The sequence below is a fragment of the Leopardus geoffroyi genome, chromosome B2 (assembly GCF_018350155.1).
Source record: "Leopardus geoffroyi isolate Oge1 chromosome B2, O.geoffroyi_Oge1_pat1.0, whole genome shotgun sequence".
NCBI classification, from domain to species: Eukaryota; Metazoa; Chordata; class Mammalia; order Carnivora; family Felidae; genus Leopardus; species Leopardus geoffroyi.
The window spans coordinates 144,270,401-144,286,556 of NC_059332.1; the positions used below are offsets into that span (position 1 = coordinate 144,270,401).

Here is a 16,156-nt window from a genome sequence, read left to right on the forward strand (position 1 = left end):
GCTGTGTGTCTAGAGCAGTGGTCCTGGGCCAGCAGCATTGGCGTCACCCCGGAATTTGTTAGAAATATAAATTCTTGTGGGGTGGGTTCATCAGTTTCTTTTGACCAGCTGCCAGGTGATTCTGATGCCCACTGGAGTCAGAACCACCAGTCAGGAGGAAATGGTACTTACGTTACCCTATAAAAGGGAAACAACCTGGGGTGGCTGTGTTCTGGATTCTTCTGAGAGCACTTCCTTCAGTGATAGCCCTGCTATTCTGTCCGGAGCAGCAAGGTGGAAAAGCCCCACGTAATGCTGTTCTGTTATGAACTAAGCATTGCTGGAAAGAAAGAACACACGTGTATGTGTATATATATACGTGCATATGTGTATACGTATGTGTGTATATACACGTGTATATATGTTAGCTTGTGTATATGTATATATGTACGTAGATATATGTGTTTAAATTTTTGCAGCACAGCCACATGGGAAGGAGAGAATACCCTTTGAGAACAGGAAGTTGGGATAAGGATGTCTTACGTGAATTTGACACAGAGGGGAATTTGTCGGTGTAGAAGAGCGTACAGCTTATCCCACAGGCTGGGGGGATACCCGAACAGGGTTTGTCCCTCAGCAGCACTTGGGCTGGTCATCTACCCACCCCCAGTTCCCAAACTGCTGCTACAGAGTTCGGTTTATAATAGGTTTGTAATAGGTGTGAGTATATGTGGCCACCTGTAAGTGTGAGAAGCAGACAAGAACGTTGTCGACCCACATAGAGGACACGCTGGAAGATAGTAACCCTTATAAAGAACACTCTAGAAGCAGCCCAGAGAGCCTCTGCCTTGTGTGCGCTAGCAGGGGCATTGGGTGGTGCCAGCTGTGTCTGGGCTCCTGGGTGCCACCAGGAGAACCATCTGCTTAGGCCAGCGCCACCCACCAGCCGCCTACCCGGCTTTGTCCCCTTGCCACCCGGTCCTCCTGGGCTCAGTGGCCCCCGGATATGCCCAGCGGCCTCCACACGCTGCTGAAGCTGCCGACATCTCCGAGGGTGCCTGAACACCCCCGATCAGAGGGGCCTACGGATGCAGGCCCGCAGGACAGCCGGTGCCCACAGCCTGGCAGAGCAAGCCCAAGCTTCTCTCAGGTCTGTGGTTCACTTGCAGGCAAGTCCACGGAAAGCAAAGGGAACCCACATCCAAATTCCGTTAACCACGGCCTCCCGCACACGGCCCACACGGCTGCTGAGCACCTGCGTTGGCTGTAGTCCCGATGGGCCGTTTCCTGAGTAGGAAGCTTTGGTCTTTTAAGAAAAGCTGACCTTGATTTTGTGCACGTTGTCCGTGAACACTTAACAGATGTAGAGAAGTCGTTCCTTTCTGCATCTTCGTACCACAGAACATATTTAGCTTCATTTGCATGATAGAATGATACCGGTGTCTTTAAGAAGTACAGGGGATGTTTGCTCCTGGTTCCTTGTAACTGACATTTCAACTCTACACAGTTTCTCTAATATTGAAAATGGTGTCATAGTCTGCTCTACGTATATGTTCCCTCTTGTAGATGGGGCATTGTTCTGTGTAATGCATCTTTGGCATTTAGAGATACGGGGCTGTGTAAATAAATATGTGTTTATTATTCCCTAGAAGCAGTTTATGCATGTTGCCATTTGGATTTTGAATTTTGCATTGCGTACTAACTTCTGGATTTAAGTGCCCAAACGTGTAAATTGGCAACTTGAATACTAACTAGTTAGCCTCTCAGGGTTTGACTTGCTAGGGCTCTTGTTTGTGCTGAGTTACATGGCCTGTGTTAACGCGTGTGGCTCTTGCTGTCCGGCCTGCAGTTCAACGTGTGTGGCACAATGCCAGCCTGTGGCACCTTCGATGGAAAACCAGCCTCTGGCTGTGAGGCGGAAACCGAGACAAAAGACCTGAAGGATCTGAAGCCAGAAAGGCAGGTTGGACTCGAGAAAACCCTCCAGCTGTCCACCGAGGGCTTTATAACTCTGACCTACAAGGGGCCTCTTTTCCCTTCCACAGGTGAGCTCAGAACCAGGTTATTTTTGCCACTAACGCGTGTCCTGGTGGCTCTGTGGGTGTCTGTGAACCTCCTGAGCGCGTAGGGTATGCGACCATGCAGCCCTCCCCTGCCCTCCAGCCTCTGGGCCATGGCATCGCGCACACGAGTCCTCTGTGCTCTGCCAGGCCCCTCGCGTGTGATCCTGTTAAGTGTCGGGACCACACTGTTGACGGTCCCTGTGCCTGTCCGTACCCCAGGCTCCTAACGTTAGGCCCCTTGGCGGTTCTGGGATGTAAAGCCGCGTGACCTCAGGCTTGTCGTGTAGCCTCTTTGCTTCGGTCTCCTCCTGTCTCAGATGGGGATGATGACCTTACCTGCCACCTCTGTGGGTGGCTGCAGGAGATGACGTGCTGGTGGCTGTGGGGTCTTCACCCATTGCGGCCGCTGGGCCTGCACGCTTCCTCGGTCCCCCTCGCTGCCGGAGCCCTTTGGTGGTCGTCCTGTTTTTTCCCTCGCCCGCCCTCCACCCCCGAGCGCTCTGTGTTCAACAGAGTGATGGTTCAAGTGTTTAGATCATGCCATTCCCAGCCACTTGCGCCCGGACTAGAGGCCAGTGCTGTCACAGAGGCTGCGGGACGGGATCCCCTCTCCTTGCTCAGTCCTGCCGACCTCCTGCTTCTGAAACCATGGAGACTCCCTCTCACCCACCCTCCCCTCCTGAGCTTCTGTCTCTGCTCCTGCCCCTGCCCAAGGTGCTGCCCCCTTAAGATGGCCCTGGGGTCCCTTTCTTCACCTTCTTCAGGTATCAAGCTCAGGGGTCCCTTTCCCAGTGAGGCCAGCCCCCGCCTTAAAAGCCCCACCACCTGGGGGTCTCTCATGTCTGGGCCTGCTGCAGTTTCCTTCCATCAACTTCCCGCCGTCTGGCGAGCCCTAGACTGCATTCCACGTGCTTTGTGTTGGGGCCGCCGGGCTGGAGTGTAAGCTCCTGGGAGGGCAGGGATCGCTTCTGGTTCTTTCACTCCTGCGTGTGGAAGGAACTTAGCGAGTGGTGTTGAATAAGCCGGTGATGTTAGCTAGCGTTGGGGTTGAGGAAAGGATGTTGCATGTGCCTATTTTCTAGAATATGAGACCGCAGGACTGTCAGGCTCACCCTGTAAACCCATTGTCGTGTGGGTCACTGTGGCAGTGAACACGGCCACTGTGTAGTTGACATCAGGCCCCCTTGAGACAGACCCAGTGCTGTGATGTCATCATTTGAGAGCGTGGCTGTGAGGTTTGTTCCCAGTGGGGGCATTGTCCTGTTGCTCTGTTTCTTAAAACCTGGCCTCCCTTGTTCCCCAGGGACTGCTGATGCTTTTATCATCCGCTTTGTTTGCAACGATGATGCCTACCCAGGAATCCCCAAGTTCCTGCATCAGGACATTGACTCTGGCCGGGGAATCCGAGATACTTTCTTTGAGTTTGAGACCGCACTGGCCTGCGTCCCTTCTCCAGTGGATTGCCAGGTCACGGGTAAGGCCGAGAGGACCAGGAACAAGGGTGTGTGTATGTGTGCGTAAGTGTAATCACGTGTGCGTGTGTGGTGTGTTTTATAGGCAGCATGTTTGTGTTCTGTGCTTCTTTGATACCCACACTTGCGGTGTTTCTCTGAAAGAGAATCTGGGTATATAATTAAGAGTTTTAAGCTACGTTTTGTAATCGGAAGCTGCTCAAGAACAGAAGAAAACGCAGGGGAAGAAAGTAAAATACATTCAGAGCTTCTTACTTGAGGACCTAAAAGGCATTAAAGCTCTGTGAGCTGAGCAGTGTCCCCAGGACGCCTCTTGCTCTGCAGGGTCCCTGCACCTCCACGTCAGTGGTACTGTGTTGTGAAGGGCAGTTCCGAGGGCCAGAGCCAGTGTATGTGTCTTTGGAAAAGCCTCGTAGCTTCCTGGGGCCCTTCTGATTCCTTAGTAACGACGTCAAGTTCGTGCATCATCGGTCTTCAGTGTGCCGGTGTACTAACGCTGGCAAGAGAGCAGGGGGGGTAGCTCGTGTGTTTCCGTGTATTTCAGACCTCGCTGGAAACGAGTACGATCTGAGCGGCTTAAGCCAAGTCAGGAAGCCCTGGGCGGCTGTAGACACCTCTGCGGATGGAAGAAAGAGAACTTTCTATTTGAGCGTTTGCACTCCCCTCCCTTATATTCCCGAATGTCATGGTGAGTAGTGAGCATTTGACTCGAGTCACATCTGCCTTCCTGCTGTCCCCCGCCCCAGACGGACGAACTCCCGGCTCTTTCAGGCAGCGCAGTGGGGTCTTGCCTGGTATCAGAAGACAACAGCCAGAACTTGGGCGTGGTACAGATCAGCCCTCAGGCCGCAGCCAACGGGTCTCTGAGTATCGTCTACGTCAATGGCGACAGGTGTGGGAACCAGCGCTTCTCGACCAGGATAATGTTCGAGTGTGCTCAGACTTCGGTGCGTGAGCTCGTCAGTGAGGACTGGGCCTGCTTGTCAGTGGCTCCATTTCCTGTTTCCCTTCAGCCTCTGAACCTTCTCTCTGATTTCACCCTTGGCTGTGTTTTCATGGGTTGTAGGCCTTCAGTAGCATTTGACTAGAACGTACTGTTTTTCTCTGGGTCTTAACACGTTTAATAAGGCTCATGTATTTTTCTCATGGAGATTGAAGGTTGGATATTAATTGTGGCTATCTTTGGCTTAAAAAAAAGATAAAAACAGAAGTTGTTGGTTTCTGTTATAGGGATCACCAACATTTCAGCTTCTGGATGATTGTGAGTACGTGTTCGTCTGGAGAACGGTGGAAGCCTGTCCTGTCGTCAGAGTGGAAGGTAAGACCTGGGGCCCGGCTCACTGATGCTGCAAAGGGATGAAGGGGCAGACGTTCCCACCAGCATCTGGGTACAAAACCCCGTGGTGATGGCCACACGCACGGCCGTGAGATGCTTGTTAGTAGATGGATAATTTCTTATCTTAGAGTTTTTTACTCCACTGCCTTGCCAGCTTTACCAGGGACATCTTCCCTCACCTACTCAGAGTGACGGCTTATTGGCTTCTCATCTGTGAGAACCGTAACTTGAGGTTTTGTGTGGTTAAGTGGACCTTCACCCTGTGACCCAGGCTTTTCTAGAACGCTGTTTGACAGGCAGTTTGTGTAATGTTACAAGCATGATGGGATGATGTGGAAATGGCGTTTAATGCTTATTTTAAGACCGTATTCACGTGATTAAAAATTGTAAGACTTTTTGCCCGAGAGAGTGAGTGCGTGTGGAACTGCAATGGTCCTTCGCTTCCCGTGTGTTCTTGAAGGAGACAACTGTGAGGTGAAGGACCCGAGGCATGGCAACTTGTACGACCTGAAGCCTCTGGCCGTCAATGACACGGTCGTGAGTGCTGGGGAGTACACCTATTATTTCCGGGTCTGTGGAAAGCTGTCGTCAGACGTCTGCTCCACGGATGACAAGTCCAAGGTGATCTCATCGTGTCAGGAAAAGCGGGGAGCCCTGGGATTTCACAAAGTGGCAGGTACCGTGGGTTTTTCTTATGCTTTTGTGCAAGAATGGAATCACATATTAAGGTTCATGCTGAAGGTTTCTTCTTTCCAGACTAGGAAGAAAGCTGCCTTTGGGTGAAGTATTCACGTTTCCGATTTCACTTGATTTTCTTAAGCAGAGTGCATCGTGACAGATGTCGCTAGAGCTTATTTTGATCTTACTTAGCAATTCCAGCTATCGATTCTTTATTGCAACCCAGGGGCACGCTGAAGTAGCCAGTGCTTTCTAGAATCAAGGTAGCGGAGATGCATTTAGTATAGGGTGTGGCTATAACTTACAGGGTAGGCCGTTGGTCATGATGCCGTCTCAGCAGCTGGGCAAGTAATACTAGTTTGAGAACGTTTAAATAGGAGTAGCTGGGGCGCCTGGGTGGCTCAGTCGGTTGAATGTCCGACTTCAGATCATGGTGTCACTTGTGAGTTCAAGCCCCACATAGGGCTCTGTTCTGTCAGCCTCTTCATATCCTCTGTCACCCCCTCTCTGCCTCTCCTCTGCTTACACGCTCGCTCTCTCTCAAATCGTAAAAAAAAAAAAAGAAGTATGCGACGTGGTGGTGAGTGCGTGGGCAGCCCCTAGGGCCATCCTCTTAGTGATGAGACCCTGTGCTGCTTGTGCCCACCATGAGACCAGAACACTGTAACTGTGGACAAGAGGAGGCCGGGTTTTATTCCTCCTGCGGGGCAGTGGGGCAGGGAGTAGGCTCCGGTGCTGGGAGGCCAGACACACGTGCTCTTGTGGCGATTTATTTGGGGGACGTGACGTGGCTGGGAGACTTTGGGCCCCAAACCTCGTTTTAATCCGGTCATTTCCGAACAGGCCTCCTCACTCAGAAGTTGACTTATGAGAACGGCCTGTTGAAAATGAACTACACCGGGGGGGACACTTGCCACAAGGTGTACCAGCGCTCCACAACCATCTTCTTCTACTGCGACCGTGGCACGCAGAGGGTGAGTGTGGTCACGGCCCACGGGCGTGGCTGCCCCGCTCTTCGAGAGATGCCTCTGCTCCGGCGTTTCAGAGGCCCCTGGTCAGCTGCCCGCAAATGCAGTAGTTACGGAAGATGGGTCGAAACCTTGATCAGCATGTATGGATTTTAAGGGACATCAGCTTCTTTACTATTTCCATTCTGAAGATTCAAAGTGTGATAAACTACGTGAAGTGTCCCACGTGACATATATGTCGCTCTTCCCTTTTCCAGCCGGTATTTCTCAGGGAGACCTCGGATTGCTCCTACGTGTTCGAGTGGCGGACACAGTACGCCTGCGCGCCTTTTGACGTGACCGAGTGTTCGTTCAAGTAAGTCCGCGTGTCTCTTGACCCCTTTGGACGGGCTGGTGAACGCGCAGTGTTAACAGTTCGTGGTCAGGGGACAGGGTGTTAGCTTAGGTGGTTCCTCCAAGCCTTCATCTCTTCATATTCAGACAAGTCCTTGGATCAGGTCAACTCCTGATCCCTTCACAGCTTTGGGTTTCGGTGATTATTTTGTGCTGAGATGCATACAGGGAAGTGATTGCGATTGGAACAGAAGAAAAACCTTGCATGATTCATGGTGTGAGTGGAGTAGAGTGAGCGGGACGTCACCTGGCCCGTGCTCCACCCTGGCACGCTGCTTGTGTGGCGGGGAGAAGGCGTGGAGAGGACGAGGGCGGAGGTGCAGAGGCCGGGGCGTTGGAGACAGTCGGGGGTGCCCAGACTGCAGGTTCTCAGGGGCTGTCAGTGGCTCTTTTGATCTCTGTCGCCTGTGGCTCCTGGGACTGGGCGACTGGCAGCTCCCGAGGTGAAGTAGAGACCTCTACTGTGTGTGCATTTCAGCGGTTGCCCTTGGAACTATTGCAAAATAGGCATCTTGTGTCCCGTCCCTGGAGGTTTCATCTGTGGTTCTCAACGGTTGGGGGACGTGCTGTCACTTCTGCTCTGTGATGATCCACCTGAAAAGGGTCACAGACTTACAGCATCCAGCCCTAGGGGAAAGTGTAGTCATTTCCATGTTTTCCTTCCCTGTTTTGTTGTGTTCTCTCCTTTTATCTGGGTAAAGTGACAACTTTTTAAGTTTTAGTAATGTGGGAAAGCATACATTCAGTAATATGTGTTCAGCGACTTTTTTTTTTTTTAATTTTTTTTTTTTTCAACGTTTATTTATTTTTGGGACAGAGAGAGACAGAGCATGAACGGGGGAGGGGCAGAGAGAGAGGGAGACACAGAATCAGAAACAGGCTCCAGGCTCCGAGCCATCAGCCCAGAGCCCGACGCGGGGCTCGAACTCACGGACCGCGAGATCGTGACCTGGCTGAAGTCGGACGCTTAACCGACTGCGCCACCCAGGCGCCCCTTAAATTTTTTTTTTTTTTCAACGTTTATTTATTTTTGGGACAGAGAGAGACAGAGCATGAACGGGGGAGGGGCAGAGAGAGAGGGAGACACAGAATCGGAAACAGGCTCCAGGCTCTGAGCCATTAGCCCAGAGCCTGACGCGGGGCTCGAACTCACGGACCGCGAGATCGTGACCTGGCTGAAGTCGGACGCTCAACCGACTGCGCCACCCAGACGCCCCTGTTCAGCAACTTTGAATCAGAATTTGTTTTGTAATGTTACTTTTCCAGCTAATGTTTCTTAAGCATTTTCACATGAAACAAATGCATTTCTCATTTCTAATGGGCGTGAACTATCCTTCTGATAGGCCTAATTCATTCAGCTATTCTCTTTGTGCCACTGGAGACTGTCTTCTGCTTTCTGAGATTTGTGTACAAAGAGTCTTATTTTTGTGCATGAAACCTTTCCCACCAAATATTTTTATGCTCAGTTTTTATTTTAATTATTTTTTTGTTTATTTCGAAAGAGTGAGAGTGCCTGAGCGTGGGAGGGGCAAAGAGAGGGGGAGAGAGAGAGAATCCCAGGCAGGCTCTGTATTGTTAGTGCAGAGCCCAACGCGGGGCTTGGTCCCACGCACCGTGAGATCATGGCCTGAGCTGAAACCAAGAGCCAGACGCTCAACCAGCTGAGCCACCCTGCTGCCCCAATGCACAATTTTTAAGAGAATTAATGAAATCAAAGGAAAATGGAATCGCCGGTTAAAATGGAAGTTTATACGTGCATATTGTAACGAATTTATAGGAGCGCAAACGTGTAAAAGGAGGTCACCTTGTCAATAAGGTTTTCTCTGACCGTGCCGTCTAAAACCTCAGCCTTTCTCTGCCACCGGCCCCAAACCTCACATCGCCCTTCCCTGCCTCATTTTTCTTTTCGGCTTTAATTGCCATCTGATATACTGTGTACTTAAAAAAAATTTTTTTAAATTCTAATTTAATTTATCGTGTTTTCCTTCTACTGGTAATTTCTGTGTCATAAGACAGGTGGTTTTCATCCATTTTGCTCAGTACAGTACCCTCAGTTTTAGCACCTGTCTTTTGAACGAATGAATGAGTGCTTCCGTTCTCTTACCTCCTGAGTCCTCGTCAAGTGCCATCTGTGACCGCGTCTCTGTCTTCACCCAGCCCTGGTGTGTCCCAGGGACAGAGCGTGTGTCTTGTTCACCATTAACACTGTACCGGTGTGGGGCTGGCCCTCAGTAACGGTTCTATTTGGGATTTGTGTAGTAAGTAAACGTTCAGCCCGAGAAGTGTCGACACCAGTTCATTTTTATTTCAGTGGCCGTTGGTCTCCTCGGGGTCCAACCGCAGGTAGCTGGCCCCGAGGGAGCTCTGAGTGGCCTGCTCTTTGCTCTTGTCCTCTCACTGGCTTGAGCGTGGGGAGCACTTCTCAGGCTTGGTCTCTGCTCTTTTCTGGGTGAATACAGACTTTTGCTGAACGAGGTGGTGGGAGAGGTCCAGGGTGAAGTTCTGTCCCGGGGTGAGATCGGAGTCCTGGGACGTCAGCCATAGACCGCACCTTGGATCCTTGGTCCTTTCCAGACCGAGTGCTCAGTGCGCACCCTGAATACACGTGAGCCTAATGGCAGTGCTCTCTTCCCTCCAGAGACGGGGCTGGCAACACCTTCGACCTCTCGTCGCTGGCAAGGTACAGTGACAACTGGGAAGCCGTCACGAGGACAGGGGCCACTGAGCACTACCTCATCAACGTTTGCAAGTCTCTGTCGCCCCAGGCTGGCTCGGGTGAGAGACGACTCTTGGTGGGCTGTTGGCCTGTGGTCGGTTTGGGGGAAGATCAAATGGGAGCAGGAATCTTTGAAAGTGCATCCCCCTTGACATCACGCGAGTGCTTTGGCCATGGGGTGGCAGGAGGAATTATTTAAGGGCTAATGACTGATCCCTGGGGTGGTCCAGGATAAATCAGCATTGGAGACTCTGCTGGGAACACTAATTTTGTTTGATCGTGAAGGGTTAGAGGTAGGTGGAGATGGTCATGGTGGCGGATATTTCCTAGCGGGGTAGGAGACACAGGGTGTGAAACAGAGATCGGGTGTGTGCTTTCTGTGTTTCTTGAGAGGAATGTGGGTGGGTGGTCCTTACATCTAAGGCCATGGGTCCCCTTCTCACTTTGTGTGGCTCCCAGTCCAGGAAGTGGGACTAGTTCTTTACCTGGGCAGATGGCACAGACATTTTGGGGACCGGGAAATTGGCAGAGTTCTTGGTAACTCTTAAAGATGGTATATGAGTGCTGGCTGTCAAAAATGTTCTGTTGGCTTCATGTAGATAGTTCAGCTGCATCGTATTTGGGGTTCAGAAATAATTTAGGCTGTTGAACCTTGGAATCTCCCTGCACCACATGCCTCCCCATTCCATCTATGGTAAAACAGCATTTAACTGAGAAGTCCTGTGATACCGCTGTTGTGTCACTTACGTGAAAGAGAAAGAGCTATTCTGGAGTCACCGTTAGCATCAAATACGTGGCGTGTCTGACGTTACCTGCCTGATAAATTCTAGACGGGAGAATCACGGGAGGTAACTCTTACCTGTGTCTTGTCTCACAGAGCCATGCCCTCCGGAAGCGGCCGTGTGTCTTCTGGGTAGCTCCAAGCCCGTGAACCTCGGCCGGGTGAGGGACGGGCCACAGTGGAAAGACGGCAGCACCATCCTGAAGTACGTTGATGGGGACTCGTGTCCAGACCAGATTCGGAAGAAGTCGACCACCATCCGATTCACCTGCAGTGAGAGCCAAGTCGTAAGTGACACGGCTTTCTCAGTCCCTGGTGCTCTGCTGGCAGCGTGAATCCAAGGGCCAGTGAGACTGTCTTGTTGCCCTTGGGATGTGAGCAGAGGGCCCAGGCTGCCCCCGCACAACAGTGGGTGCCGGCAGCCCTGCCCTAGCCCTGCGGCTCGTGGGGCACCTCTCTCCTCTGGCTTCTGGCATGCCTGACCTGGCATTTCTAGTTTCAGAGTTGGTTGGTTCTGTTTCAAGTGTGGTTCCCCAAAGGTCCCCCAAAGGCTGTGGAGAAAACTAGTATTCGAGAGCCCACCCTGTGTCTTCACGGACGTGGCTCAGGAGAAGCAGAAGGTTGGACAAACTCTGTTCAGGGCAGCTCGCCCGCTTCCTGCCTGTGCAACTTGCTTGATTACTTAACCATCCTAAGCTGTTTACCCATTAATAACGTGAGCTATTCCCATCTTGCCAAACCGAAGTGAGCTGGAGGAGGTAAGAGGGTGCCGCGCGTCGTTGCTGGGGTGCGGTAGGGGCACGGCAGAGGGGGGCCGGCTTCGTTTCTGCCGACCGTGCCCGTCTCCGATGGGCTGCTGTGTGTAGGTAAGCAGGTGTGGGCTGAATGAACGGTTTCTTGGGACTGTTTCTTGCCACGGGAACGTCTCCACACGTGAGCTCAAGATGAAGCCCCGTGTGCTGTTGTGTGAGACTAGGGTTGTAGACAGTTTAGGAATAAGGACAGGCGGGACCAGCACACTCCGCGTTAGGACGGGGCGCCCACTCTCTCAGCTGTTTGGCCGGCAGCGATAGGAGGAGCCCAGGGAGCCCCAGGAGCCAGAGGTCAGCCCTCTTAAGGGAGCAGCAGCCGAGGCTTCCTCCTCAGGAAACCAGACACGTGAGCCACCGGGATTGGACCCCCCGGGCCCTGATAGATACTCTCAGCTCCGTAACCGGGCAGAGGCTCAGGGCAGAGAAGAGAGCCGATGGACACGGGGTGGGGACGCGGGGGTGGCCCGCGAGGGGCTGTGCACGCGGTGGCCCAGGCCGTGCCCCGTGCTGCGCGTGGGCTGTGGCCAGGCGGCAGAAGTGTTGGGATGCGCGGCGGGTCAGTAGATAAATGGCTCGTTCTTTGGCGGGCTTTTTTGCCTCCAGTAGCAGATTTTGAGGTCCTTTGCTTTTCACGACGTTATCAGCTATTTACTCTCTCCTGACGCACCGGAGCCCTGCAGGCCTCCTCGCCCGCCGAGGCCTCTGCCCCTCCTTCCCAGCCCGAGCTGTGGGGAAGTGTCCATGGGCGCCCTAGCAGATTTCCAGCCCTGGGTCCGTCTCACCTGCTCTGCACGTGTTAAGCCCCCGGTGAAACACCAGGAACGGGTCTCCACCCTTGGCTTTCCGAAATGTGCCCTCACCCCACGCAGACGCTGCCGCGCGTCCTGCGTGGTGCTGCGGAGAAGCTGCTGCTTGGCGTAGGTTGACGTCCTGTAGAAAACCTGCCCTGTTGGCAACGCTCTGTCCTTTGCTCGCAGAACTCCAGGCCCATGTTCATCAGCGCGGTGGAGGACTGTGAGTACACCTTCTCCTGGCCCACAGCCGCCGCCTGTCCTGTGAGGAGCAATGTGCACGACAACTGTCAGGTCACCAACCCTGCCACAGGTGAGGGACACCGCCCGTCGGCCACCTGCCCCCACAGGGAGGGATGCCGCCCGTCGGTCACCTGCCCCCACAGGGAGGGAGGCCGCCCGTCGGTCACCTGCCCCCACAGGGAGGGACGCCGCCCGTCGGTCACCTGCCCCCACAGGGAGGGACGCGGCCATTCGGTCACCTACCCCCACAGGGAGGGAGGCCGCCCGTCGGCCACCTGCCCCCACAGGGAGGGAGGCCGCCCGTCGGCCACCTGCCCCCACAGGGAGGGAGGCCGCCCGTCGGCCACCTGCCCCCACAGGGAGGGAGGCCGCCCGTCGGCCACCTGCCCCCACAGGGAGGGAGGCCGCCCGTCGGCCACCTGCCCCCACAGAGAGGGACGCCGCCCATCGGTCACCTACCCCCACAGTGAGGGAGAGGGACGCCGCCCGTCGGTCACCTACCCCCACAGGGAGGGACGCCGCCCGTCGGTCACCTGCCCCCACAGGGAGGGACGCCGCCCATCGGTCACCTGCCCCCACAGGGAGGGACGCCACCCGTCGGTCACCTACCCACACAGGGAGGGACGCCGCCCGTCGGTCACCTGCCCCCACAGGGAGGGACGTCGCCCGTTGGTCACCTGCCCCCACAGGGAGGGACGCCGCCCTTCGGTCACCTGCCCCCACAGGGAGGGACGCCGCCCGTCAGTCACCTACCCCTACAGGGAGGGATGCCGCTTGTCACCTACCCCCATCGGGAGGGACACCACCCATCAGTCACCTACCCCCACAGGGAGAGACACCGCTAGTCACCAACCCCCCCACAGGGAGGGGCACCACCCGTCAGTCACCTGCCCCCACAGGGAGGGATGCCGCCCATCAGCCACCTACCCCCACAGGGAGGGACGCCGCCCGTCAGTCACCCACCCACACAGGGAGGGACACTGCCAGTCACCAGTGCCCCATAGTGGGGGACCCAACCTGAAGCCAGGGAGCCAGACAGCCTTGGGCAGCCGCATTCTGTCGTGTGCGTACCCGTTGGCGTCTGGGCTCCCCCCCTTGGGTCTACTCGGAGCTCTCCTTCGGTGAGGAGATCAGCCCCTCTCCCTGAGAGCCGTGCTGCGGTCCGTGACTCCTGTTTCCCAGGGTGCCAGTCACACCAGCTGTAGGCTTGCGGATTTGTCAGAGTCGGTCTCCTTGTTAACCTTCCAGTGGTAACGTGGGGATAGCTAGGAGACCTCGACTGAATGTCCGTGCCTGGGCCCCAGAGAGGTGTGGGTTCATTGGCAGCGGGAGGGGTGCCATCAGGTCCCCCCACATCCCACCACAACCCTACTGGCTGCTGTGGCCCAGCCCGGGGGGAGGAGGGGGAGGCTATGGAGCTGCTGTCTTCCGGGTCAAGAGGAGCCATCCCATAAACTTGGGGACTGCAGCCTCATGATCCAGCCTAGCTGGCCAGGGGCACTTTTAGGGCCACGTCTGTGATTGAGGAGGGGGGCGGAGGGGACTCCTGGAGAGACGTCAGAAGCCCCGATGGCCACCGTGATGTGTGTGTGAGGAAGCTGGCAGCGGGCCTCCTGAGTCCACGCGACCTGGCGTCACCGCGTCCGTCCCCTCTCTCCCTCGTAGGACATCTGTTTGACCTGAGCTCTTTAAGTGGCAAATCCGGGTACACGGCCGCATACAGCGAGAAGGGGCTCGTGTACATCAGCGTGTGCGGGGAGAACGAGAACTGCTCTCCTGGCGTGGGTAAGTGCTGCGGCCTCCCACTGTGGCCCGGCTGTCCCTGCCCGGAGGTTGTCCCGACCTCCACACTCCTGTGCCGGAAGAGAGGAGTAGATCCGAAGGTCGATCACCTTCTCTGCCGTAACAGTCCGCTCACGTGGGGGAAACGCGTGGCCACGTGACAGCATGTTAGAGACGTGACACCTGTCGAAACCACATTGGACGCTCAGAATTCTGAGCGTTAGCTCCGATTTAAGCATCTGCATTCGCAGAAAGCGGTCCTCGGAAGGCCGGTCATCTGAATCCCTAATGGTGTGTTTTTCCTCCCCCTCTGCGTCTGGGTCAGGGGCCTGCTTTGGGCAGACCAGGATCAGCGTGGGCAAGGCGAACAAGAGGCTGACGTACGTGGACCAGGTCTTACAGCTGGTGTACGAGGACGGGTCGCCCTGTCCGTCCAAATCCAGCCTCACCTACAAGAGCGTCATCAGCTTCGTGTGCAGGCCTGAGGCCGGGCCCACCAACCGGCCCATGCTTATCTCTCTCGACAAGCAGACGTGCACGCTCTTCTTTTCCTGGCACACGCCTCTGGCCTGCGAGCAGGTGGTGAGTCTGGGACTGGGCACGTGTGGCCTCTGAGAAGTGCCTGCCTGATGCCTGGGGCTGCCTGCAGCCCGGGGGACCCCGGTTCTGTCACGAGTTCCACTGCGGCTCACCGCCCCCCGGCCCCCCCCCCTCCCCCCCCGTGGGTACCCAGCATCTTTTATCCAGCCGTGGTCGTCGTGACAGTGAACAGTTGAAGGTGCCCAGTGTTCTATAACCGAGAATTCGGGGACATCGATCCATCTTTCATGCTTTTTCTGTTCAGTTTTTAAATTCCCGTGGGTAACTGAGTGGAGGTTAGGAGAATGTCACTGTAGACTCCAGCGAGGTCTTCCCTGTGTGACAGACGGAATGTTCTGTGAGGAACGGAAGCTCCATTATTGACCTATCCCCACTCATCCACCGTACGGGGGGCTACGAGGCGTATGACGAGAGCGAGGACGACACCTCTGACACCGGCCCCGATTTCTACATCAACATCTGCCAGCCTCTGAACCCCATGCACGGGGTGCCTTGTCCTGCCGGGGCAGCTGTGTGCAAGGTTCCCGTTGACGGTGCCCCCATAGTGAGTATGGGAAACTCAAGGTGGAGACAAGCTTTGCGAGAGTTTTAACCGTAACTGCCGTGTCGTGTTTCTTGTGTTCAGTGGAGGGTTACGCAGAAAGAATGGAGAGATGAGCTGGGGCTGTGTGTGTTCTGGGACCAGCAGGGGAAGAGTGATGTCAGGATTTGGGCACTGAGCTGGCGGCTGCTGACCGCGGCCAGAGAGTCTCTGAGCTGTGGAAGACAGCGTGAACATGGGGATACACGGGCTGCTCATATCGTGTTGGGAGTCTCCGGGTTGACCCTGGTCGAGAAACTTTTATGTAAAGTGGCAAGAAAGAACATGGAGAAGGCGTGGCTTCTTTCTTTGAAGTGCACGTCTTGTGTGAAGAACATGCTTATGACCTGTGAGTGCTTTTTTTGGAAAATGAATTATTCAGGGCAAGAGCAGGTTTGCTAATTGCTGGATACCACCCTGCCTTGAAAGTTTTGGTCTCAAACTAGCCCTTTTTAGTATTGCTTTGGCTTTTTAAAAATTACTTGCATGAATTATCTTCAGGTTTTATCAAATCCTTGCTACCTTTTTTGGTGCTTGTTTATTTTTGAGAGAGAACAAGTGGGAGATGGGTAGAGAGAGAGGGAGACAGAGAATCCCAAGCAGGCTCCGTGCTGTCAGCACAGAGCCCGACACGGGGCTCAAACTCACCAACTGTAAGATCATGACCTGAGCCAAAATCAAGAGTCAAACCCTCGACTGAGCCACCCAGGAGCCCTTATTGCTATATATTTTTTTTTATTTGAGATGCATCTCAAAAGGGTCAATTTCTATACTTTTATCTGTATGCTTTACATAGTCCTGTTGTAAGATACATAAATGTCCTTTTAAAAATGGATGGTATCTGCAGCACTTGGGAAGAAATGTCGGGAGCAGGTGGGGGAAATTGGCCGTGATACGAATTTAACACAAAGTCCATAGCTCTGTGACAAACGTTGGGCCTGGGTGAACCAAATCTTAGATCG

General features: G+C 54.3%; 1 protein-coding gene across 1 annotated transcript in view; it reads left to right on the plus strand.

Moving 5' to 3' along the window:
- Positions 1–16,156, plus strand: part of IGF2R (insulin like growth factor 2 receptor) — a 104,120-nt gene that overhangs the window by 67,225 nt on the left and 20,739 nt on the right. Inside the window, exons 22-35 of the mRNA XM_045500202.1 lie at positions 1,829–2,024; positions 3,346–3,516; positions 4,059–4,202; positions 4,286–4,461; positions 4,745–4,832; positions 5,311–5,526; positions 6,372–6,502; positions 6,754–6,851; positions 9,528–9,664; positions 10,483–10,673; positions 12,176–12,302; positions 13,898–14,017; positions 14,340–14,596; positions 14,940–15,158. Of these exons, the coding sequence (XP_045356158.1) occupies positions 1,829–2,024; positions 3,346–3,516; positions 4,059–4,202; positions 4,286–4,461; positions 4,745–4,832; positions 5,311–5,526; positions 6,372–6,502; positions 6,754–6,851; positions 9,528–9,664; positions 10,483–10,673; positions 12,176–12,302; positions 13,898–14,017; positions 14,340–14,596; positions 14,940–15,158 (2,271 nt within the window). The remainder of the gene's footprint in view (positions 1–1,828; positions 2,025–3,345; positions 3,517–4,058; positions 4,203–4,285; positions 4,462–4,744; positions 4,833–5,310; positions 5,527–6,371; positions 6,503–6,753; positions 6,852–9,527; positions 9,665–10,482; positions 10,674–12,175; positions 12,303–13,897; positions 14,018–14,339; positions 14,597–14,939; positions 15,159–16,156) is intronic.